The sequence below is a fragment of the Leucoraja erinacea genome, chromosome 14 (assembly GCF_028641065.1).
Source record: "Leucoraja erinacea ecotype New England chromosome 14, Leri_hhj_1, whole genome shotgun sequence".
Classification (NCBI taxonomy): Eukaryota; Metazoa; Chordata; class Chondrichthyes; order Rajiformes; family Rajidae; genus Leucoraja; species Leucoraja erinaceus.
This window is the reverse complement of record NC_073390.1, coordinates 20,274,005-20,301,025: the sequence shown is the minus strand read 5'-3', so window position 1 is coordinate 20,301,025 and position 27,021 is coordinate 20,274,005. Positions and strand designations below refer to the sequence as shown.

At 43.7% G+C, this 27,021-nt stretch overlaps 1 protein-coding gene across 2 annotated transcripts in view; it reads right to left on the bottom strand.

Moving 5' to 3' along the window:
• Positions 1-17,662, bottom strand: part of eif2a (eukaryotic translation initiation factor 2A) — a 38,143-nt gene extending 20,481 nt beyond the window's left edge. The window contains exons 1-4 of one of the 2 annotated variants that reach the window (XM_055645725.1): positions 17,455-17,662; positions 4,993-5,062; positions 4,565-4,639; positions 4,063-4,181 (exon numbers count right to left, since the gene is read on the bottom strand). In XM_055645725.1, the coding sequence (XP_055501700.1) occupies positions 4,063-4,181; positions 4,565-4,639; positions 4,993-5,062; positions 17,455-17,482 (292 nt within the window). In that variant the 5' untranslated portion in view covers positions 17,483-17,662. Of the gene's footprint in view, positions 1-4,062; positions 4,182-4,564; positions 4,640-4,992; positions 5,063-17,283; positions 17,339-17,454 lie in introns of those variants that run through there. The other variant, XM_055645724.1, reaches the window with a different exon arrangement.
• Between the last annotated feature and the right edge of the window lie 9,359 nt (positions 17,663-27,021).

Here is a 27,021-nt window from a genome sequence, read left to right as displayed (position 1 = left end):
TCGGAACAAAACTTGGTGGCTTGGAGCAGAGAACGGTGAGTAAGATGGCGAGTAATCCTTGCGATGTAGGGTAGCGTTTTTGCGCAAATTTAAAAACGCAGAGTATAGTATTTATAGTATAGATATAAAATAAGCACAACACTTCTTATCTTTACAAGCCTGATCACCCAATTCAAGTGAGTTGGTTTGTCTTTTTTTAAACCAGTCTTCCCTGGCAGAAAGCCGAGCACCAGATACCAATGTGCATCCGGACCATCTTAGTCAGGGAGTTATTGCTCCTCTGCAGGACTCAATAGGGAACACAACAATGATGGGGACTCGCAGATGTACTAGCATCCAAACTTCAGGAAGTCATGAATTATAACTGCATCACGTAACAAATTCTTATGGTTTAGAATCTGATCAATATGCAAGAAAAGTTATTTTATTTTGCTGATTGGACTTATGAGCAACTAGTTATTAATAAGTTTTAACAGGCACTAGAACTAATACATGTGTCAGAAGGAATTGCAGATGCTGGTTTATGCCAAAGATAGACACAAAGTGCTAGAGCATCTCAGTGGGTCAGTCCGCATCTCTGGAGAAAGGGAACAGGTGACATTTCGGGTCGGAACCCTACTTCTGACTATCTAGAACTAATATAGACGCATAATTCAAAAACATCCTGAACATTGAAAATATAACCGTCTATCTTCCATATACAATTAGCCACAATGTGTGAACTGATAGAAATCTGTCAGTCTGTACTTAATAATCCATTACAAAATCCAATTATATCTTTGCATCTGTATAAAAATATTATCTTCAAGATTCATCAAATTTTCACTCTCCCAATCTCACCTTTCCACTTGCCCAATGTCTCTTTCCCTGTAAATAGATGTCCCAATTAACCTCTGCAAATTGCTGTCTACTACCGGACTCGGCAACGGACTTGAACGAATACGCCACAGTCGTTACAGACTTCATAAAGAAATGTGTGGAGCACTGCATCCCTACAAAAACCTTCCGAGTGTTTCCCAATCAGAAACCTTGGATGAACTTTGAGATCCGCACTCTTCTAAAGTCCAGACACAGGGCATTCATGTCCGATGATACAGTGGCCTACATGAAGTCCAGATACGACCTTGGTAAGGCCATCAAAAAGGCCAAAAGGGACTTCTGCTCCAAACTGGAGGATGAGACAGATGTTCGGCAGCTGTGGCGGGGCCTGAATGCAATCACCTCCTACAAGGCAAAACCAGGAGGCAGCTCGAATGTCGGTGAAACATCACTCCCTGACGAGCTCAATGCGTTTTATGCACGCTTTGACAGGGAGAATACTGATGTGCCTTCCCGATCCCCCATTCGCTGTGATGGCATTTCAGTCTCAGTCACAGAGGCCGACGTCAGGAAATCCTTCAGAGGAGTGAACCCCCGAAAAGCACCTGGTCCTGATGGTATACCCGGTCGTGTTCTAAAAACCTGTGCGGACCAACTGGCGGGAGTTTTTACGGACATTTTCAACCTCTCACTTCTGAGGTCTGAGGTCCCCACCTGCTTTAAAAGGGCATCAATTATAGGGCCCAAGAAGAGTAAGGTGACGTGCCTCAATGACTATCGACCAGTGGCACTAACGACGGTGGTGATGAAGTGCTTTGAGAGGCTGAACATGGAGCAAATCAACTCCTACCTCGACAAAAACCTGGACCCACTGCAGTTCGCTTACCGCCACAACAGATCAAGGGTGGATGCGATCTCGCTGGCCCTCCACTCCGCACTGGACCACTTGGACAACAAAAACTCATATGTCAGGCTGTTATTCATAGATTACAGCTCGGCATTCAACACAATCATCCCCTCCAAACTGGTTACCAAACTCGCAGAACTGGGTCTCTGCGCATCCCTCTGCAACTGGATCCTCGACTTCCTCATCCACAGACCACAGTCTGCTCGTATTGGTGGAAATGTGTCAGCCTCGATAACAATCAGCACGGGAGCACCTCAAGGCTGCATGCTCAGCCCCCTGCTGTACTCACTCTATACCCATGACTGCGTAGCCGTTCACAGTGCGAACTCCATCATCAAGTTCGCTGACGACACCACTGTTGTGGGGCGTATCACTGATGGGGATGAGTCAGAAAATAGAAGGGAGATCGAGCAACTGTCCATATGGTGCCAGCGCAATAACCTGGCCCTCAACACCAGCAAAACCAAGGAACTGATTGTGGACTTTGGAAGGAGTAGGAGGGAGACCGACAGCCCCATTTATATCAATGGGTCAATGGTTGAAAGGGTCAAGAACTTCAAATTCCTGGGCGTGCACATCTCTGAAGATCTTTCCTGGTCCGAGAACACTAACGCAATTATCAAAAAAAATCTCATCAGCGCCTCTACTTCCTGAGAAGATTACGGAGAGTCGGTTTGTCAAGGAAGACTCTCTCTAACTTCTACAGGTGCACAGTAGAGAGCATGCTGACCGGTTGCATCGTGGCTTGGTTCGGCAATTTGAGCGCCCTGGAGAGGAAAAGACTACAAAAAGTAGTAAACACTGCCCAGTCCATCATCGGCTCTGACCTTCCTTCCATTGAGGGGATTTATCGCAGTCGCTGCATCAAAAAGGCTGGCAGTATCATCAAAGACCCACACCATCCTGGCCACACACTCATCTCCCTGCTACCTTCAGGTAGAAGGTACAGGAGCCTGAAGACTGCAACAACCAGGTTCAAGAATAGCTACTTCCCCACAGCCATCAGGCTATTAAACCTGGCTCGGACAAAACTCTGATTATTAATAACCACTTTCTGCTATTTGCACTTTATCAGTTTATTTATTCATGTGTGTATATATTTATATCATGGTATATGGACACATTTATCTGTTTTGTAGTAAATGCCTACTATTTTCTGTGTGCTTAAGTAAAGCAAGAATTTCATTGTCCTATACAGGGACACATGACAATAAACTCACTTGAACTTGAACTACCCTCAAAACTGGCCTGCCCCAATTTAGAAATGTAACCTGTGGATAATTCTATATTTTCCGTTACTATTCAACACTCGTTGAATTGATTTGAAACATACTGCATGGAAACAGTCCCTTCAGCCAATCAAGTCCACGCTGACCATCGATCGCCCATTCACATTAGTTCTATATTATCCCACTTTTGTATCGACTTCCTACACACTAATATAAATTACAGAGACCAATTAACCTGCAAACCCTCATGTATTTGAGATGTGGGAGGAAACTGGAGCATCCGGAAGAAACCCAAGGTTTACACAGGGAAAACGTGCAAATCACGCAGACAGCACCCGTGGTCAAGATCGAACCTGGGTCTCTGGCTTCGTGAAGCTGCAGATCTACCAATGGCGCCACTGCGTTGGCTAAAGAATGATCACAGCATGGAAGCATTCGGCCCATTGTGGCTGTACAAGTTTTCAAAGTTATCTCATTAGTTAAACATCCCTATTCAGTCCCCAAAGCTCTGTGTCACAAGTGGAGTAACTCAGCGGGCCAGGCATCCCTGGAGAACATGGTTAGGTGATGTTTTGGGTCAAGACCAAGTCAATGAACATTTTTAAGTCATATTCTTGATTAATAAGGGTGTTAGGGGTGGGGAGAAGGAAGAAGAATGGGGTTCAGAGGGAATAATAGATCAGCCATTCTTCTTCTTATTGAGTCCACACACAGGATTAGAAGTTGTTCAGCCAGAGCTGAACACACCTCTCGGCATCTGCATACAATGGTGTCTGTCTTGTCGCTTCTTGTGCGTGGTGGTGGAAAGATTGGTGGAAACAGGGCCGCGACGTGAACGCTCTTTCCTTGATCAGCCATTGAATGGCGGAGTAGACTTGATTACCTAATTCTACTAGAACTTACGAAGACCCTTCTTCAGACCAGCATTGAGTTACTCCAACACTCTGTGTCCATTTGTGTATAACCAGCATTTCCAGTTCTTTGTTTCTATATGGAAATTGTGGAAATAATCATCCAACCTCTACGCATTCATGCAAAAAAGGCTGACTAGTATAACAAAATAAAATTACATGTAGAATATGCACTTCCTGTAAATGAATTACTCACTAATATAAGGTTGCCAAGTTGTCAAGATGCTGCTTTGAGGAGAGAATGCCAATAAAGCAGTTTTAGGCAAATCAAAAGAGTGCAATAACCGACCGTCCTGGGTAGTCACAATATTTACACTGGAGGAAAAGAAGAGAAGCTGTTTAAACATGAGCTTATTAGAGCTCCTTACAGAACAAACAATCAATACAATGTTGTACGCGCAAAAGAGCCTGGTAAACTGGAGTACTAGACCTACACAGCACATTGAAATACACAATGAGTGATGCACGCCTGTGGTATTTTACAAGACTTATCTTGTCAGCCAGCACTCCTCTGAGTTTATGACAATGCATCAACTTAAAGCATGGATAACGCCGCAGCAATCTCTCAGTGCAAAATTGTGAAGCAGCATAAAGTTCAACAATAATATAAATACATGCAGCATGGATATGATTCAACACAGAAGCTTAACTTATGATTTTAAAGGATTAGTGACTGGAGAGTGAAGATGAGAACTGACTTTTCCCCATTGCACCAAGCGAACAATGAACCATCTCTGCTGAAAATGAAGCCTTTGCAATTTTTCTTGTCATCTCTGTAAGATAAAGAGGAAAGGGAAAAGATTACCAGGTCAATTAAAACAAAGTTAAAGTATCCCTCCAGGTCACTGCTCTGTAGAAAGAATATTGACTAAATAGGTTCATGATATTGTAGATGTGAAAAAGGGTCCATTAGACCAAAAGACATTAGGCCATTCGGCGCATCGAGTCTACTCCGCCATTCAAATTTTGTTCCCACCATGGTGGAATTTGTTCAGTGTTTTACAGACTGAACAATCAGTCTGTAAAACACAATACTTTATTACTAGCGCTAGGCGTTGACTCCAATCTCCATCTAAACAGTGCCATATTCAATGAAAGTTCCACAAATATAACAAATTTAAAATACCTTGTGAAAGAGGTGTTTTCTGTATTTGTCGGGGGGCCATTGAGCATATAGATTCCTTCAGAGCCTCGAACTGTAATACACAATCATAAAGATACAATATTAAAATAACTTATGAACAGTTCACGGGAACGGAACCACTCCATAACTTGGGGATTTGTAATTGTAATCCATTGTTTAACAGAATCCAATGAGTAAACCGTTCAGTTTAGAAATGCTGTGCGGAAACAGGCCCATCTGCCCACTGATACCACGTCGATCACCAATCCCTGTACACTCTTAAGAAACAGTTAGATAGGTACTTGTTTAGGGCAGGTATAGAGGGATATGGGCCAAACGTAGTCAGGTGGAACTAGTGTAGCTGGGGCATGTCGGCCGGTGTGGGCAAGTTGAGCCGAAGAGCCCGTTTCCACACTGGATGACTCTATGACCAGCACTATCCTACACACTATGAACAATTTTACAATGTTACCAAAGTTAATTAACCTGCACGTCTTTGGAATGTGGGGGGAAAAATGGAGAACCCGGAGAAAACCCATGAGGTCAAGGGGAGAATGTATGAACTTCGTAGAGACAGCGCTCATCGCCAAAAACCTGGGTCTCTGGCACTGTAAGGCAGAAACTCTACCGCTGCGCCGCCGTGCCAGCCTCTTTCTGTACTTTCTGCAAGGTCTTCTTAACCCTTCTAAAGAGTCACAACCGGAATCAAATATACAGTATTCCTCAGCAAGAACTGAACTGTATTGTGCTCTCAGTTGGCACAGTTCCCTGGCTATATCTTTAATTATAAAACCAAGCATCATTTGTACTTTATTAACTGCTTCGTTAACCTGTGCGTTCATTTTCAAAGCAACAGTACTAGGTCTCTGTTCTTGCATTTCATTTTAAACTGTACCCTTTATAGGATCTTGTTTCAATCGTCCTGCCTAAATATATCGTATTATGTTTCAATGCCTGAAATCCATCTGCCATGTGCTTGCCTGCCTATGTTCCCTTGAAATGTAGCAGCACCTTCTTGATTACTTCATTTCCAAGTTTGAAATTTGGACATTGTGCCATGCATCTCAAAGTTTGGGACATCAAGGTTATAAGTGATAGGAGCATTCTGCCCATCAAGTCTACTCCGCCATTCAATCATGGCTGATCTATCTCTCCCTCCAAACCCCATTCTTCTGCCTTCTCCCTATAACGCCCCACAATGTTCATTGATGGGCCCGTTTTCTGAACCCATATTTCCCTTGGTTGGACATTTAATGATCACATTTGAAGTCTGCTATCCTTGCATTGAACTAAGAATTTTCTTTATAGCCCCTCGCCTTTTTTCACTATTCAGTACGGAGGCTGAACTTCTACCATGACATCTTTTCACCCCATTCCTTGTTTCTCTAGGTATCCAAGTAACCATTTTCAACGAGAGTAAATCCTCGTTATAACGGACCATGGGGGAAGGATTGGTTTCCGTTATTATTGATTGTCCGCTATGACTGAGTAAGAGGTTCGCTCCAACCACCTAGCGGTCACTCCGTGATGTAACGAGGTGCTTTCAAATCAAAAGCTATTCAACAGCTAAAAAAATATTTTTATTACTGCAAAAATACTGAAGGCTGGTTGTTACATTGTTTAATAGTTGTGTTGATCTGAGCGATTGCCAGTTGCAATGCCCTTACAATACCCTGTCTATTTCAATAGCCTCCACAGTGAAACTAGCAGCTTGTGTTCTTAAAGGGAAAGTCCATATAATCAAAATCAGCTATCTATAATAACAAGGATTTACTGTACTTTAAGAAATTGTCTTCAACAACAAAGGCGTATTCATTCCATGATAAATAGACTCAATTGATGTTGATAGGCAAGAATAAAAGCTGAAATGTTGGAAATTCTCAGTGAGTCTGGCTTCACTGGTACAGAGAGAAATAAGGGTTAATGCTTCAGTTCAATGACAAAAACATTAAAATTGTTTCAAACTACAAAATTCTGTGTCCTGGCATTTTCACCATTTAGTTACTAAAAGATAAAAAATATTCTAAATATCAAAAGAAACACAGGATCTATCTACACTTGGAAAAGCAAAGACTAATTACGGATAGTCAGCATGGAAACTCATGCCTCACAAATGTGATGTTGTCCACATGGATTTTATCAAAATCTTTTGACAATGTACTAGACAATAGACAATAGGTGCAGGTACTAGACTAATAGACAATAGATATTCGGCCCTTCGAGGCAGCACCGCCATTCAATGTGATCATGGCTGATTAACCCTAATCAGTACCCCGTTCCTGCCTTCTCCCCATATCCACCGACTCCGTTATTTTTAAGAGCCCTATCTAGCTCTCTCTTGAAAGTATCCAGAGAACCGGCCTCCACTGCTCTCTGAGGCAGAGAATTCCACAGACTCACAACTCTCTGTGTGAAGAAGTGTTTCCTTGTCTCCGTTCCAATTGGCTTACCCCTTATTCTTAAACTGTGGCCCCTGGTTCTGGACTCCCCCAACATCGGGAACATGTTTCCTGCCTCTAGCGTGTCCAAACCCTTAATAATCTTATACGTTTCAATAAGATCCTCTCTCATCCAGCTAAACACCAGAGTATACAACCCCAGCCTCTCCATTCTCTCAGCATATGACAGTCCCGCCATCCCAGGAATTAACCTTGTAAACCTACACTGCACTCCCTCAATAGCAAGAATGTCCTTCCTCAAATTAGGGGACCAAAACTGCACACAATACTCCAGCTGTGGTTTCACCAGGGCCCTATACAACTGCAGAAGGACCTCTTTGCTCCTATACTCAACTCCTCTTGTTATGAAGGCCAACATGCCACTCACTTTCTTCACTGCCTGCTGTACCTGCATGCTTACTTTCATTGACTGATGAACAAGGACCCCCAGATCCCGTTATACTTCCCCTTTTCCCAACTTGACACCATTTAGTTAATAATCTGCCTTCCTGTTTTTGCTACCAAAGTGGATCTCACATTTATCCACATTAAACTGCATACCATGCATCTGCTCACTCCCCCAACCTGTCCAAGTCACCCTGCATTCTCATAGCATCATCCTCACAGTTCACACTGCCACCCAGCTTTATGTAATCTGCAAATTTGCGAATGTTACTTTGAAGCCCTTCATCTAAATCATTGATGTATATTGTAAATAGTTGCGGTCCCAGCACCGAGCCTTGCGGTACCCCACTAGTCACTGCCTGCCATTCTGAAAGGGACCCATTAATCCCTACTCTTTGTTTCCTGTCTCCCAACCAATTTTCTATCCATATCAGCACTCTACCCCCCAATACCATGTGCCCTAATTTTGCCCACTAATCTCCTATGTGGAACCTTATCAAATGCTTTCTGAAAGTCCAGGTACCTTACATTCACTGGCTGTCCCTTGTCCATTTTCCTAGTTACATCCTCAAAAAATTCCAAAGATTAGTCAAGCATGATTTCCCCTTCGTAAATCCATGCTGACTAGAACAGATCCTGTTACTGCTATCCAAATGTGCGGCTATTTCATCTTTTATAATTGACTCCAGCATCTTCCCCATCATCGATGTCAGGCTAACTGGTCTATAATTCCCTGTTTTCTCTCTCCCGCCTTTCTTAAAACGTGGGATAACATTAGCTACCCTCCGATGCACAGGGACTGATCCTGAATCTATAGAACATTGGAAAATTATCACCAATGCGTCCACAATTTCTAGAGCCACTTCCTTAAGTACCCTGGGATGCAGACCTGGAGATTTATCATCCTTCAGTCCCATCAGTCTACCCAACACCATTTCCTGCCTTGGTCTTAACTATTTTTTTCCTCTTCACAAACCTAAAGAAGCTTTTACTATCCTCCTTTATATTCTTGGCTAGCTTACCTTCGTACCTCATTTTTTCTCCCCATATTGCATTTTTAGTTATCTTCTGTTGTTCCTTAAACATTACCCAATCCTATTTCTTCCCGCTCATCTTTGCTACGTTGTACTTCTTCTCTTTTATTTTTATACTGTCCCTGGCATCCCTTGTCAGCTACGGTCGCCCCATACTCCCCTTGGAATCATTCTTCCTCTTTGGAATTAACTGATCCAGCACCTTCTGTATTATTCCCAGAATTACCTGCCATTGTTGGTCCACTGTAATCCCTGCTAGGGTATCTTTCCAGTCAACTTTGGCCAGCTCCTCCCTCATGGCCCCATAGTCCCCTTTATTCAACTGTAACACTGACACCACCAATTTACCCTTCTCCCTCTCCAATTGTAGATTAAACTTGACCATATTATGGTCACTACCTCCTAATGGCTCCTTAACCTCAAGTTCCTTTATCAAATCCGGTTCATTACATAACACTAAATCCAGAATTGCCTTCTCCCTGGTAGGCTCCAATACAAGCTGCTCTAAGAATCCATCACGGAGGCACTCCACAAAATCCCTTTCTTGGGGTCCAGTGTCAATCTGATTTTTCCAGTCTACCTGCATGTTCAAATCTCCCATAACAACCGTAGCATTACCTTTACTACATGCCAATTTTAACTCCTTATTCAACTTGCACCCTATATCCAGGGTAGACAAAATTGCTGGAGAAACCCAGCAGGTGCAGCAGCATCTATGGAGCTATTTCATCTTTTATAGATCTTCTCCATTGATGCTGCCGCACCCGCTGAGTTTCTTCAATAAAGATAGAAAATATCGGGAATTATCGCGTTTGCTCACTGCATTTCATCAAAACTAGGGCATTATTGATGTTTTGATGAAATGCAGTGAGCAAACGCGATAATTCCCGATATTTTCTATCTTTATATCTGCACGGCCAACAACTTCCGCTGTTATTTTCCCTTTCACTTCTTCCCTTCCCCAGCTCTCTCTTCTCTTTACCTTCATTTTTCTTAATCTTTGGAACTCTAAAGTAGGATAGCTGTGTCTCATGGTCGCCCCGACTGGCACAGTTATTTATAGCGCAAAAACTAACCGTTTTCGCGGTTTTTAACAGGTTTGAAAGTACGCGTTTCTAGCATTAATAACATGTACTGGAAGTGACATTTGTACCCCAGTTGGATTTTGCGGCTCCGTGCGTGAAGACCTATGACCCAGTGACCTTTCGTGAAATCACCCTATACTGGGTTAATCGATATCTGTAAAGAGACCACCCCCATGTGGTTCGGCCCCTCAAGGTTTGGGGATCTATAAAAGTCCTTTCCCACGAGGTCCGATGTCGATCTTCTGGGAGAAAGCTTGGGACTGCGTGACCTTCTGGAGTGTCTGCTTGAGCGAGGCCAAGAGGGCTTGATCAGGCAGATACGAGGATCAAACCCGCAGTGGTTAGGTATAGTAGTGGGAAATGTAATTGTGTTTTGTCAAAATAAAGATTAGTTGCACAAGTGCTTGACTCAGTGGTTTTTGACTTAGGGAAGCTTAGAACGAGCTATTTACAAGATCACGTGGGATTCAGGGAGAACAAGCCTATTGGTACAAATTTAGCTAGATGAAAAGAGTCAAATGGTGGTAGTGGAGGGTTGTTTTTCAGATTGGAGAATTGTGACCAGTGGTGTGCGGCAGGAAGTGGTGCAGGTTCCCCTGCTGCTGTTAGGAGCGATTTGGTTGAGAGTGTAAGCAACATGATCAGTAAGTCAGCAGATGGTACCCAGAATCGTGGTATGGTGGGGAGTAAAGGAGATTGGCACGGGTTACAACAGGATCTAGATCACGTAGGAAAGTGGGCAAAGGAACGGCAGATAGAAATTAACTTGGATAAGTGCGAAGTGATGCAAAGTTAAACCAGGGGAGGACATACACAGTGAATGACAGGGTCCTGGAGAGTCAGAGTCATGCAGCATGGAAACAGACCCTTTGATTCATCTTCTCCATGCCAACCTAAATGCCTATCTGAGATGGGATATGGGATCTAGTCGCATTTGTCCACTTTTAACCCATATATCCCTATAATCTCAGCAACAATCTACAATGGACAATTTTTGGATGCACTACATACTCTCGGGTAGTATTACTGATAATTGATAGGATTATTGATAATCCCATTATTCTTGTAATACTCTTCAATCATCTTGCATGTTTGTTCCTCTCATTCCTTTTGATTATTTGGGGGCCATAAAGCCTCACTGGATGACCCCACAGTAATTTCATTTTGAACTATTGCTATGATGGTTTTCTTAGTCATAGAGTCATATAGTGTGGTAACTGGACCTTTGGACCAACTTGCCCACACCAACCAACATGTCCCATCTACACTAGTCACACCTGCCTGCGTTTGACCCATATCTTAATCAAAATGCAACTACTGCTCCTCCCTTTCCTCCATCTCTTTCCCACCTGTAGCACCCTGAAATATTAAGCTATCAGTCTTGTCCCTCCCTTAGCCAGCTTTCTGAAATAGCTATAATATCGGAGACCCCAGTTGTTTACAATATATATTAACGATTTAGACGGGGAATTAAATGTAACATCTCTAAGTTTGCAAATGACACAAAGCTGGGTGGCAGTGTGAGCTGCGACAAGGATGCTTTGAGGCTGCAAGGTGACTTGGATAGGTTGGGTGAGTGGGCAGAAGCATGACGGATGCAGTATAATGTGGATAAATGTGAGGTCATCCACTTTGGTGGCAAGAACAGGAAGGCAAATTATTATCTGAATGGTGTCAGATTAGGAGATGGGTAGGTACAACGAGACCTGGGTCCTGATTTTGGATGATCAGCCATGAGCATATTGAATGGCGGTGCAGGTACAGCAGGCAGTGAAGAAGTAGGCAATGGCAATTCATTGTGAGAGGATTTGAGTTTAGGAGCAAGGAGGTCCTACTGCAGTTGTACAGGGCCCTGGTGAGACCGCAACTGGAGTAGTGTGTGCAATTTTGGTCTCCTAATTTGAGGAAAGATATTATTGCTATTGAGGGAGTGCAGCATAGGCTCACCAGCTTAATTCCTGGGATGGTGGGACTGACGTATGATGAAAGAATGGGTCGACTGGGCTTGTATTTGCTGGAATTTAGAAGGATAAGGGGATCTTATAGAAACATGAAATTCTTAGAGGATTGGACAAGGTAGATGCACGAAAAATGATCCCAATTTTCGGGGAGTCCAGAACCAGGGGTCACAGTTTAAGAATAAGTGGTAGGCCATTTAGGACTTAGATGAGGAAAAACGTTTTCAGCCAGAGAGTTGTGAATCTGTGGAATTCTCTGCCACAGAAAGCAGCTGAGGCTAATTCACTGGATGTTTTCAAGAGAGAGCTAGATAGAGCTCTTAAAAATAGCGGAGTCAGGGAATATGGGGAGAAGGCAGGAACGAGGATGATTGGGAATTAACAGCCATGATCACATTGAATGGCGGTGCTGGCTTGAAGGGCCAAATGGCCTACTCCTGCACCTCTTGTCTATTGTCTATTGTTTTCAAGAGAGAGATTTAGCTCTCAGGGCTAAGGGAATCAAGGGATATGGGGGGAAAAGCTGGAACAGGGTACTGATTTTGGATGATCCGCCATAAGCATATTGAATGGCGGTGCTGTCTCGAGGGGCTGAATGGCCTACTCCTGCACCTATTTTCTATGTTTCTATCTCAGTCCCCATCATGCCCTCAGTTTATCCACCTCACTTGTCAGGCCTCTTGCATTGCAATAAATGCAATTTAATCCAGGATTACCCTGCTCCGTGCCATGCTTCTACCTATCTTGTCTAATTGCTGAAATTGTTCAATATCAAACATTGTGTCGGAAGGAACTGCAGAAGCTGGTTTACACCGAAGATCGACACAAAATGCTGGAGTAACTCAGCGGGACTGGCAGCATCTCTGGAGAGAAGGAATGGGCAATGTTTTGGGTCAAGACTCTTCTTATTCTAAAGTAGTCTTGAACCAAAACGTCATCCATTCCTTCTCTCCAGTTTCTGCATGTCCCGCTGAGTTACTCTAACATATTGTGTCTATCTTCAATATCAAACATTATTCAACTAGACCAGTTAGATCTCATACAGATTTTTATCGACAATACATCAAGTTTGCATGTGTTTCTTTCCAAAAATACACCTTATAGGTTAAAAAAAAAGAACATGTTGAAGAAACTAGGACAAGCTAAATCCTTGATAACCTCTATTCTCACTGTACCAGTTAATTTTGGACATACAGAAAAAGATCATTTTTATACAGGACAAAAGGGAATAATAGCATGTGGCTATAAATGACTGCTGAACTCTAACAGCCATCTTCCTTGAAGAAGGATTCTTCTTGAAGACGGGGGAGAAAGAAGAAGGGAAGATGTGATTGATGGGGAGATCCCATTGCAGTAAACATAAGCAGTAAAGGACAACATGCTTGATGTTGAGGTTTGTGGGGGATCATTCATACCATTAGACTCGAGCAACCAGGTGGTCTAATCCTGCTCCCGTTTTCTTGTGTATCTAAACACTGCGGTTTTAAACAGATTTTATAAATAACAGGGAACAGATCCAGGAAGAAATTCCCATTGGAATGAGATAGAATGCAATACAAGATGGCACCTAAAACGTGGCGCCTTGTGTGCAGGCAGTGTGGTCTACTATTTTACACTCTTATACTTAGTATGATTGTGCCTAATGTAGAGTGGGATTGCCACTGAACTGTATTCTATGCAAAATAAATTTACTGTACTTAGATTCATGTGACAATTAAGTACCGTTGAAACATTGAATAGCCCATCATGCCTTCCAATACAATCAGTATAGCTACTTATCATCCATGAATGTATATGGATGACAACTAATGCACATAGGTTCATACATGATGGAGATACATGAAAGTCTGGGTTCTTAATTCCCAGTCTTTGCTACTTTGTACAGCATCTTGACTCCACACGTTGCCTGCATTATGCACCTGATGTTTTCAAAGGCTGCACTCCACATTACCTGGGAATGCTTCCACTTAGTCACAGCCAAGAACAAAATAGCCCCACGCTCCGGATATTTGGTCCCCCGGTACAGAGGGGGGAGGGGAGGGGAGGGTCGGGAGGGAGGGGGGTGTCTCCCTGTCGGTTTGCTCCTGGGCCTGGGCCATGATGGCCATTCGCGGGTCCAGGCAGTAGGTAGTCGGCTGCCACACTGGAGTCGGCCGCCTGCCCCTTTTCCAGGCCCACGACAGTGCCCACGTGTCCCTGAAGAGGGAACATGAGGTGCCACGGGGACTCTGGAGGCCTTCTGTTATGGGGTTATGTGTATTGTTGATGAAGTTGATGATATTGTAATTTGATGACTATTGTTTTGTAAGCTGCCAATATAGGTAGTCTTTGGTCATGATAGTATGTATGTTTGTTTGTTTACTTGAATAAAAACATGGAATACATTTTTTTTAAAAAATTAAGAATAAAATACAATCCAGTTACCAAAACATTATTTACTTTCTAAATCTAAAAGATATATAACTTGGCCAAATTGAGCTTATTATTCTGTCAAGCAAATTGTCACAACTATCAATAGAAGCAAATGAAAATTGGAAAAATAAAATCAGTCATAACCCAAGCAATCAAAGTCATCTATTTATTGCTAACCCAAGACATCAACCCCACCTTTGCATTTCTAACCCAAGACATCAACCCCACCTTTGTATTTCTAACCCAATACATCAAACCCAAGCCACCTTTTTATTTCTAACTGCCGGCGTGACATCAACCATCTCAGCTTTTCCATTCCCTTTACCTACTCTAACCTCGCCCCCTCTGAATATACAGCCCTCCGCTCTCTCTGGAGCAACCCAAACATTATCATCAAACCCGCCGAGATGAGGTAGTCTGGCGAGCTGACCTCTACCGCACTGAAGCCAGGTGCCAGCTCTCAGACACGTTCTCCTACCTATCCTTGGACCATGATCCCACAGATGAGTGCCAGGCCATAATCACTCAGACCACTTCAGATTTTTATCATTTCAGGCTGTCTGCCTTCCACAACCTCCAACCTTATCGTTTCCCAGCCCCCGCACAGCCCGGTTGTACCTTCGCCCCAAAATCCATAAACACAACTGCCCTGGAAGACCCGTTGTTTCTGCCTGCTCCTGTCCCACCGAAATGATTTCCACATACCTATCCTATCCATCCTATCTCCCCCGGTCCAATCTCTCCTGACCTATGTCCAAGATACCTCACATCCCCCTCGTCTTTTTAATGCCTTCCCCTTTCCGAGACCCCACCCCTAATCTTTACTATGGACTAATCATTCCACAACTCCATCCCCCACCAGGAAGGCCTTAAAGCCCTCCGTTTCTTCCTCGACCGCAGAACCATCCAATTTGCCTCTACTAACACTCTACTCCGCCTTAAACACCCTTAAACAAATTCTCCTTCGACTCCCCCCACTTCCTCCAAGTCCAAGGCGTAGATATGAGCACCCACATGGGCCCCAGCTATGCCTGCTCTTTGTAGGGTACGTTGAACAATCTCTGTTCCAGGCGTACACTGGCCCTATCCCTGAACTCTATCTCCGTTACATTGGCGACTGCATTGGTACTACCTCGTGCACCCATGCGGAACTCATGGACTTCATAAACTTCACCACCAATTTTCATCCTACACTCCCCATTCTTCAGTATCGACTGACATCTATTACAAACCCACTGACTCTCACAACTATTTCAACTACACTTCTTCCCACCCTGCTTCCTGCAAAGACTCTATCCCCTACTTCTAATTCCTCCGCCTACATTGCACCTGCGCCCAAGATGAGGTGTTCCATACCAGGCCACGTTCTTTAGGGAACGGGGGTTCCCCTCTCCCATTATAGATGAGGCCTTCACTCGTGTCTCCTCGGAACACCGCACCTCCGTCCTTGCTCCACCTCCCCCTAATCGCAACAGATATAGAGTCCCCCTAGTCCTTACCTTTCACCTCATCAGTCATCGCATTCAACACATAATCTTCCAACATTTTCACCACCTCCAACAGGATCCCACCACTAGTCACATCTTCCCATCCCCACCGCTTTCTGCAGAGATGGCTTATTTCGCAACTCCCTAGTTAACTTATCCCATCCCACGCAAATCACCCCCTCTCCAGGTACCTTCCCCTGCAACCACAGAAGATCCAACACCTGTCCCTACACCTCCTCCCTTGACTGTCCAGGGACCCCGACAGTTCTTTCAGGTCAGGCAGAAGTTCACTTGCATCTCCTCCAATCTCATCTACTGTATCCATTGTTCAAGATGTGGATTCTTATACATTTTTGAGACCAAACGTAGACTTGTCGATCGTTTCGCTGAACACCTTCGCTCAGTCTGCCTGAACCTCGTTGCTAAACACTTTCATTTTCCTTCCCATTCCACACTGACCTTTCGGTCCTAGATTTCCTCCATTGTCAGAATGAGGCTAAACACAAATTAGAGGAACAGCATCTCATATTTCGCTTGGGCAGCTTGTGGTTTGAGTATTGATTTCTCCAACTTCAAGTAACCCCGGCATTCCCTGTCTCTCTATACCCTCCCCCACCCAAGTTGTACCAGCTTCTCATTTTCACCCAACAAACAGCTAATAATGGCCTGTTTCCATTATCATTGTTACTTTTTTGCATATCATTAATTTATTGTTTTTTATCTCTCTACATCATCGTTCATATGTCTCATTTCCCTTTCCTTTCAGGCTGAAGATGGGTCTTGACCCAAAACAACACCTTCTCTCCTAAGATACTGCCTATCCCGCTGAGTTACTCCAGTTTAAATGGATAATCTTCCCCAAATAAACAGACAACCCTCACATAAATGGATAATACTCCCCAAATAAATGGGTAATTTTCTCAGAATAAATGGATAAACCTCTCCATTAAAACCTCTCCATTTCAAGCGAGAGCTAGAGAGGGCTCTTAAAAATAGCGGAGTCAGGGGAAATGGGGAGAAGGCAGGAACGGAGTACTGATTGGGGATGATCAGCCATGATCACATTGAATGGCGGTGCTGGCTCGAAGGGCCAAATGGCATACTCCTGCACCTTTTGTCTATTAAACAGATTACTCTGCACAAATAAACAGATAATCCTCTCCAAATATACAGGTTATTCACTCCAAATAAACAGATACTCTCCCCAAATGTAAAGATGATAAACAGATGATCCTCCCCAAATAAACAGATGATCCTCCAAATAAATACATAATCCTCCAACAGCCAACCCTACTCTAATAATCAGACAATCCTCAAATGAATGGACAAACCTCTTTAAATAAACAGATAATCCTTCTCAAATAAACAGATGGGTTTTAAATGAACGGACAATCTTCAAACCAAACAGATACTCCTTAAATAGACGACCCTCCAGCCCACCCGGAGGACCCCCCGGGTTTTCCATCAGGATTCACCAACTATCATGAGATTTGCATCTCTCCCTCTCACGCCCATATTTAGGTAATACATCCTTTGAAATGCCTCATCTCCAGCAACCACCGGGCTGTGGACAACACGACACACGCGGGTGCACGGTTAGAGCGGCGGAGCGCCATGAACCGGGCCGCTCGGCAGCAACCACCGACCTGCCAGCAGCGGCGTGGACAGCGCCATCTTGCCCGGAGGTGACGAGCGAGGCGGGCGCGGGGGTCAGGGGGTCGGGGGGCGGGGCGGGCGGCGCTGGGCAACGTCGCTGGCGGCGCCTCCACCTCCCTCCCCCCGTCAAGTCCAGTCACACCCCCCCCCCGCACTCAGTCTACAGGTCAGCGCACACGCTCACAGCCGTGCTAGGAGTCGCCTGGAAAGGAGAGAGGTGATTGAGGGGCAGGGGGGGAGTGAGGGGGGAGAGGACCGTTGTGTGGGCGGAGGGTGCCGTGTATTTCCGGCGTAACGACGCCTCGTTCGGCTCTTGGGCTGCGGGCGGTTGTGTCGGGAGCAGCGGGTGAGGAGGGTGGCGGGGGTGTAGAGGGAGAGAGGAGGGTGTGGGGGAGAGAGGAGGGTGTGGGAGGAGTGAGGAGGGGGTGGTGGGAGAGAGGAGGGGGGGGAGGGAGAGGAGGGGGTGGGGGATGGGGAGGGGGAGAGGAGGGTATGAGGAGAGAGGGGGGGGTGGGGGAGAGAGGAGGGTGTGGAGGAGGAGAGGAGGGGGGGGGGAGAGAGGAGGGGGGAGGGAGAGGAGGGAGGAGGGGGGGGGGGGGGAAGGGGGGGAGAGGAGGGGGGAGAGAGGAGGGGGTGGGGGGGAGAGGGGGGGGTGAGGGAGAGGGGGGTGTGGGGGAAGGGGGAGAGGTGGGGGGGGAGGGGGGAAGGGGGAGAGGAGGAGAGTGGGAGGGTAGTGGGAGGTGGATGAGGGGTGAGAAGGGAGTGGGAGGAGGGTGCAGGAGGAGTGTATATGGGCCAAGTGGGACTAGTGGGACATTGTTGGCAAGTTGGGCCGAAGGGCCTGTTTCACATTGTATTACTCTGACTCTAAAGATCTAATTTTGTGCCTGTTGGCCCCTCCCCCTCCCCTCACCCTCCTGCGCTGCTGAGTTTAATTGTGATCAGCATCTCTGGGGGACCGTGATGTCTGTACACTGGGATTCAGCCCTGCACGTATTCTGGCCATTAGAAAGAAAGCAATAATTTCGGATAGACATGCAGCCGCATGTGTATTCCAACACTACTTCTCTCATTCCCCCCCCCCTCTTTTTTTAGTTAAGAGGCCACGTTGCTATTCCGACATGAATCAAATGCCAAACATTGTCTGCCCATACACTTATTTGCTACCCTTATCATTGTCAAGAGTGTTTGTCATAGGAACCAACAACGGTGCAATGAATTTCTTAATTGCATCAGCACTGCCGCCTGTTAATGCAATTGTGCAGCTAATTTATAATAAATATTTGAAGAGAAATCGGTAAATTCCAGTTGGATTTTTGATAATTGTCACGCCATTTGTTTGGTGTGTACATGGTGCGTCGGGTGAAGAGATGGCATGGGTTGTTTATGACAGAGATAATTTTTTCTGGGATTACCTATGGTCAATGTGTTGTGCTGATGATGTGTTTATTGAGGTGTTCTGTATGTGACGATTAGTCTTTTATTTTGGGTCAGTTAGTGACATTCCAAGAGTAGTTTGGAAACTTGTGTGTTTGTTTGAAGGGAGCCATTTGTGGATGAACTGAATTGCATGCAATGTTGTGGGCATATGGCACGCAACATAGAATAATTTGCATTTATAGTGTCTCTTATGACACAGAGCCGTGCAGAACGGAATCGGCCCCTTTGGCCCACTTTGTCCATGCCAACTTTAGACATGTTCCACATTGTTATGGGTTCATTGACTACTGTTGTAATCTGGACAAATAGGATTTTGCCTATCTTAAGCTCCATAAATTAATTCGAGATTAACCATATGTTACCATTTGTCCATTAAAATATTTTTTCCGGAGCTGTTGGGCAGTATTCTTTTTAGCAATTCAGAAACATAGATGACACTTACCCGGTTGTCTGAATGATGGACTATTGATAATGTAATATTGATGTTCAATAATACTGGAATTTAACCTTGCTTCCCCTGTGGAACATGAATGCGATCACCTATTTATATAATTTATCTAAGGTTATTACAGCATTGCTTTGTCTAAATGTGCATTCCATATGGTAGTTCATATGGTTGGAAACTGAAATGTGTCAACTGCAATGAGTTTTTGCAATATTTTGGAACATGAGGTCAAGAGGGTCAAACATTGTGTCCGCATTATCTGTGCTTGTTGCTTTGGAAACCTGCTTCGCTGTTGGAGCTAGAATATTATGTTTTTTGTAGTTTTGTGGTTTCCCTTCAGGAAAAGCTTCCTGAACGGAAACCAAACTAATTTTATTTGTTTTTATTAAGCCCTTCACACCAAGCCCTGGATGTTTTTTTGCTGCTGAAGAAGATAGTTCAGCTATGTCTGACTGCGCCAGATTCGGGGACAGTTTCTTCCCAGCTGTCACCGAGCAATTGAGCCATCCTATCAACAACTAGAGAGCGGTCCTGACCTACCATCTACCTCCTTGGAGACCCTCAGGCTATTTTTATTTGGACTTTATTGGACTTTATCTTACACTATATGTTCCCTTTATTTGGCATTGTGCATTGTGGACGGCTTGATTGTAATCGTGTATAATCTTTCTGCTGACTGGATAGTACACCACAAAAAAACTTTTCACTCTATCTTGGCGCATATGACAATAAATGAAACCAAACTACTCATGGATAGAGTGGTTGGAGTGGAGAAGACCTGGAGAACAAATCTCTCAATTTCCTCCTACCTCAGAAAATAGCAACTTGCCCCAGAGTTCCACAGATGAAAATGCAGTTCATTGCTAGTTCACTATCATTGGTGTAAACCAGCATCTGCAGTTCCTTCCTACACGTTTCATTGCTGGATTGGTTTATTCTGGGAGTTGATCTTGGCATCAAATTCAGCACAGATAATGTGGACCAAAAGGCATGTCCCTGTGCTGTATCGTCCTATGTTTTAATTGCCATTTTATTAGAGTTAGCTGAACTTGGATTTAGTTCTGAGAGACATCATGAATACAGGCCCTTTGGCTCACCGAGTCGCACCGACCAATGATCACCCGTACACTAGTTCAATCCTACACACAAGGAACAATTTACACAAATCAATTAGACTACAAACCTGTTCATCTTTGGAGTGTGGGAGGAAACTGGAGCACCAGAGAAAACCCACATGGTAACAAGGAGAAGTATAAACTCCATACAGATAGCACCTGCAGTCAGGATCAAACCCGGGTCTCTGGTACTGTAAGGTAGCAACTCTGCCACTGTGCCGCCCTTAATTGGATGTAACTTATCTTTATTTAAATATGGCTGATCACTTTCATCTATAAAGGACAACTTATTTCCTGCTGGTATTTTAAAAACACTTCCTTCAAACTGCTTTTTGAAGCAGTTTGAAGGAAGCAATCAAATCCATGATTTTATTGTCAATAAAGATGAAAAATAAATTGATGCTTTAAATTATAAACTCAATTTTGTTTAAGGATGGATTAGTGTAGAAAGGATCTAGAAACATAGAAAATAGGTGCAGGAGTAGGCCATTCGGCCCTTCGAGCCTGCACCGCCATTCAATATGATCATGGCTGATCATCCAACTCAGTATCCCATCCCTGCCTTCTCTCCAGATCCCTTTAGCCACAAGGGCCACATCTAACTCCCTCTTAAATATAGCCAATGAACTGGCCTCAACTACCTTCTGTGGCAGAGAATTCCAGAGATTTACCACTCTCTGTGTGAAAAATGTTTTCCTCATCTCGGTCCTAAAAGATTTCCCCCTTATCCTTAAACTGTGACTGGCCTGGCCTGGCCTGTCCCACTTAGGCTATTTTTAAGCGACTGCTGGCGACTGTCATAGTCGTAGCAGGTCGTCAAAAAACCGGTGACTGGACCCCCCTTCGACGTAAAACTTGAAATAGAAACATTACTTTAACAACAACAAAAAAACAGTCAGCACCGGCAACAATCTACGTTAACTGGCGACAACCAATGTTAATCTGGCAACAACTACGCCAGGAGAAGTCAAGCTACGCTCATTGGCATCAAACCCACTGTCGCCGACTGTCTCCGAAATTTTTTCAGCATGTTGAAAATCCAGTGGCGACCAGAGAGACGCTACGACTTATTGGGCGACTGAGGAGACAAGTCACGACCATACAGGCGACACCCCGGCGACCATGTGGCGACAGCCTAGTCGTCTAAAAAATAGCCTAAATGGGACAAGCCTTTAACAATGGATTATGCATCAGATTAACGGAACTGAAAGTCAACTCCTCACCCTGTTATGAATATTGAAATGGTCTAATTTACCACGGTGGCGTACAGATGTGTAGGATGCTCGCAGAAAATGAAGCAAGGTGTATGTATATGAAGTTTCAGAACTTACTGCTAATTGCTGTTGTATTTCCCATCTCCTTTCTCCCAGAGTTTTTAATCTGCTATTTTGCAACTCCAGTTAGGCTTCCAATCCCTTGGCAGGTTTGAAAAAAAAAGTGTCTAAAAAGGTGTAAAATACATCCTTGGGCGCTGGCAGATGTGTTTTTGTCAATAGGCCTTTGCTTTAATCAACTGTATCCTGCTGTTTTTCCCAATTGAACTTGGCTGAGTTGCTCCCATTTGATTTTTCCTCTTGTCAGCAGTAGGCTCTTCCCTTCCTGCATCATTGGTCTTGGAGTCCCCTAATGAATTTGTAGTTAGATTCGCCCTGCTTTTCCTACAAGCTGTCCCTTCATATAAATCACAGAGAAGTGATCAAGTTTTATAACTGGGGTATTGTGACCAATTTGGGTCGCCCTGCTTGAGGACGGTTATGAAAGTCCACGGGGTGGTTTAAAGGATGAGGATTCACAGTCACATGATTAGGTAAGATTGGCCATAAAACAAACTAGCCTTGAGGGAAGGTTTGATAGTGTCATACACTGAAACAGATCAGCCTGTCCAACTTGTAGATCCCAACCAAGTTGTCTAACTGAGCTAGTCCCATTTCCCTGCGTTTGGTCCTTATCCCTCTTATCCTTTCCTATCTATGTGTGATTCCGTCTAAATATGTTTTAAAAATCATAATTTACCCACCTCTACAACTTCTTCCATGTTTTGTGCAAAAAAAAAAGTCCTTTTTAAGTTATTCTCATCTTAAACCTATGGTTTTAGACTCTCATCTCCTCGTAAAAAGAGACTACGGCTGTTCACGTTATCTATGCCCCTCGTGCTTCAAAAAAATTGATAGTGTCAAAGTACATGATGGGTTTAAAAATAATAAATGGAAGTTATTTCCATTAACAGATGCTCAGGCAATTCAGAGTTGACGGGTAAAAGATGTCGGGAGGATTTGAAGGGAAGCCTTCTTGAGCAGAGAATGAAACCTGCCTGCAAGGATGGAGGAAACGGTCATTCTGGAAAATTGAAACGTGGGAGGGAAAAAGCATTGAGAACAACGGGGATGCAGCATGATTAGATAATTTGACAGTTTTGTCCATAATGGTTCCATTATTCTATCTGGATCTTTCTCATCCATTTCTCTCTCGTACCCTCGGCTGCTATTGTTTTCAGACTGTATGACCAATATCCGAAATGCAGAAACAACAATTTTATCTGCTTTAAACATTGGCAAGAACAAATCCATTGTCTATTTGCCTTACAACCATGCAGCCACACTGCCCACTTTTGCCACCCTTTCCAACCTACATCGCAGCCTTCTCTTCGCACTACAAGCTGGCGAACCCCTTGCATTCCTATAAACACGGCATTATTTTATCCCATGCCTTGGAAATGGTTTCAAGTTGAACCAAACCGTTTGCAGACCATTTGATCTTGAGCTGAACTCTTGAGCCTATATATTTGCCAGACTGAAATCTGTATATCCTTAACATCATCCATGTTATACAGGACTTTGGTGAGGCCATATTTAGCCTATTGTTCAGTCTTGGTCACTCTCTTATTGGATAGATGTCTTTAAGCTGGAAAGGGTGCAGAGAAGGTTTACAGGGATGTTGCCTGAGCAGTAGGGAGAGGTTGAGCAGGCCAGGACTTTATTCCTTGGAGTGCAGGAGGATGAGAGGCGATCTTATAGAGGTGTTTAAGATCATGAGAGGAATAGATAGGGGAAATGCACAGTCTTTTACCATTAGTAGGGGAATTAAGAACCAGAGGCCATAGGTTTAAGGTGAGTGGGTGGGGGAGAAAGATTTAATAGCAACCTTTAGGGCAACCTCTCTACTCAAAGGGTGGCATGTATATGGAACGAGTTGCAAGAGGAGTTAGTTGAGGCAGGTACTATCACAACATTTAAGAAACATTTTAGACAGATTCATGGATAGGTTTAAAGGGATATGGGACAAATGCAGGCAGGTGGGACTAGTGTAGAAAGGGCATGTTGGTCGGCATGAGTAGGTTGGACTGAAGGGCCTGCTTCCGTGCTGTATGACTCGCTGTAGTATTTTACCTCGTCTGCTATTGGCACCCTATGTTCACAATTTATTGCTTCCAGAAGCACCTGCTGCGTTGCTCTCATGCCTGGGTTCCAGTTCTGCCTGCTCCAAGCTCTCTGTGATCTGTATTCACATCTGCTTTCTTATACATTCTTTCGCCTCCAACCTCCCAACCCCAAAAGAAACACCCCTTCCCCAAGATCGACACAAAGTGCTGGAGCTCCAGATATGCTGCCTGACGCGCTGATTTAATCAAGCACTTTGTCTCTTTCCTCATTGTATACCAGCATCTGCAGTTCCTTTCTACACCCATTTCCCCAGAGTCATGCATTTTAAGTGATTTAAGACTTTATGATTTACATTCCAGTTTGATTACAATTTTTAATTTGACGTTGGGATTACGTTTTGTTCCTTTTTAGTCCCTTTTTGTGGTGCATAAGCCAATTGGAGCAGCATAATGGTGGCCAAACAAAGGATTCGCATGGCAAATGAGAAACACAGTAAAAACATCACACAGCGAGGGAATGTTCCTAAAAGTTCGGTAAGTCTTTGTCACTTTCTGTTTTTTTCACCCCATAAAATTGAAAGATTTCATTCACGAGTCCTTTTGCTCTGGAATTTTGATTTGTGACTGATTAAAGTGAGTGTCAATTAAATGTATCTACAAGAGCTCAGTAATTAGTTTGTTTTTGCCACTGATGGAAGGTTTGCATCTATTTTCCTATGCCAAGCTTTTTGACAATGTCCATTGCAGTGGCTAAATAGTATCATGGAGATGTCTCACGATCTTAAGTTTGCTCGATTAAGAACATTGAAGTTTAAACCTTCAAAATGTGTGCTTAAAAAGATGCAGCTCAGTCTGAAAAAGGGTCTCGACCCAAGATGTCAGCTATCCATGTCTTCCAGCGATGTTGCCTAAACTGCCGAGCTATTCCAGTACTTTTATTTTCAATTGGCAATTGCTCAATTAAACTTTATCCCTTCATCACTTGCGAAAATATTCAACCCTCTTTTATCAATGTCACAATTTTATTTATTTGCTCCTCACTTTGTTTCCTTACCCAGAGTTCTTGCCAAAATCTTCCAAAGCCTACCAACCAGTGGGCATTGTAATGCATCAGTAACTTTTGTATGTGATTAGCAAATGTCACCATTTCAGACTCTGTCTGTGAGAGTAGACAGCATTAAACTGATGGGCCTGTTATCTTGAAATCAGCAAGGCCGTCTTATTTGTATTAGCTGACAATGCGAGCTTGTTTAGATTTCACAAAACACGATTTGTCACTGCCGCTTAAAGCCTCAATATTTGTTTGCTTGTAAGGGCTACTTAAGTAAGTAACAAACTGTCTTTCTTGTCTTTATAGAAATCAACACCAGATGAAAAATCATCAGTTGGTCCCTGGCTATTGGCACTATTCATTTTTGTTGTTTGTGGATCAGGTAATTTGGTTTTTCTTTTAATTATCTTTTGAAAAGTGTAGAGTTGTGTTAGAGACTACATAAGTTATTCAGAAATTTCTAATTTTTGTGAACAATATCACACTAAAACTGTCAATCTTTAATTACAAAGAACTGCAGTCTTAAAAATGGCCCAAAAGCAAAATGTTACAGACGCAAGAGATCTGTACTTAAAAACTTGTTGGTTAAGGATAGTAAACTGCAAAGTCCCGACAGGCTTTAATGCAAAATGGAATTTGTCAATTACACTCTGTAGGGTAGATAGTCGGAACCATTTTCTCAGCTTGGATACGTCGGGGATTAGAGGGCATAGCTTGAAGGTGAGTGGGGCAACGTTTAAAGAAGATGGTCTGGACAAGTGTAATTTTTTTTAATGCAGTGGTTGGTGCCTGACATTAATCAAGAATGTGTCTATCTGTGCCTTAAAATTATCCACTGATGGCCTCCAAAGCCCTCTCTGGCAAGAGTTCCATGGATTAACTACCCTCTGACTAAAGAAGTTCCTCCTCATCTTTCTTAAAGAGCGCCCTTTAATTCTGTGGCCATGACCACTGGTCCTAAACTTTCCCACCAGTGAAAACATCCTTTCCATATCCACTTTATCTATGTCTTTCATTATTCTAGACTTAGATCCCCATAGACTTTAAGATATCAGATTCTCTCCTTAAACCCTACTGCCTGTTTTTATCTTTTAAAAAAACTAATCTTAACGTTTAAGACTTAATATTTTGTAAATCTTAAAATATTATTTTTTAATTTTACTTCATTTTGTTCCTTACCTTTTTTTTAATGTTTGGAATGCTGGGCATTGTTTTGGCTGTTTCCCAGCTCATCCGGTGAGTCTTCTTTAATAAAGCCATCCCCCTCTCAACACCAATATTTTACGGTCTGGCTAATGGAAAGTTGACAGGGTCGCAGTAAGCTAATTTATATGTAGTATTTATTTTGTAGATGTGACATTTTGGAAGTCTTCCTCTGGTTAATATCAGTGTTGTGAAATGATGTGCCAGTGAGTCCTGCTAAACAGAGACTCACCGAATCCTGCAGGAAATGTACAACATAAATGGGCCATTTGGCCTTTTGCACAAAGCCAATCTTTTTGTTCCAAATAAGCATCATACCTCTTTATTTCATTCACTTAAATTTTATCTTGCTTCCCCTTGAGTGCAGCTGTAACCATTGACTATATTGTGCGGTCAGTTCCACATTCTGACCCGTCATTTCTATTAATTGCATTATATTGCATGGTGGTGCAGCGGTAAATTTGCTGCCTCACAGCACCAGAGACCTGGGTTCGATCCTGACTGCGGCTGCTGTCCGTACAGTGTTTTTTCGGTCTCCTGGTGACAGCGTGGGTTTTCTCTGGGAGCTCCGGTTTCCACCCACATTCCAAAGGCATGCAGGTTTGTAGGTTAATTGGCTTTGGTAAAATTGTCCCTAGTGTGTAGGATAATGCTAGTGCACTGGGATTGTTGGTCGACACGGACTCAGTGGGCCAAATGCCCTGTTTCCGCGCTGTATCTCTAATCAGAATTAAAATATACTAGACCAAGTAGAAGGCGTTGGGTCCTGTCCCCTCAACCCGCAGTTGCGGGGGGGCTGCGGCGTCGCACACGCACACCTGCACGCACACTAACCACCCCCACACACACTAATAACCGCATGCGCACACACACTAACCACCCCCCTTGATATTATATTAATGTTATTCATTGGCTCCTTTTACC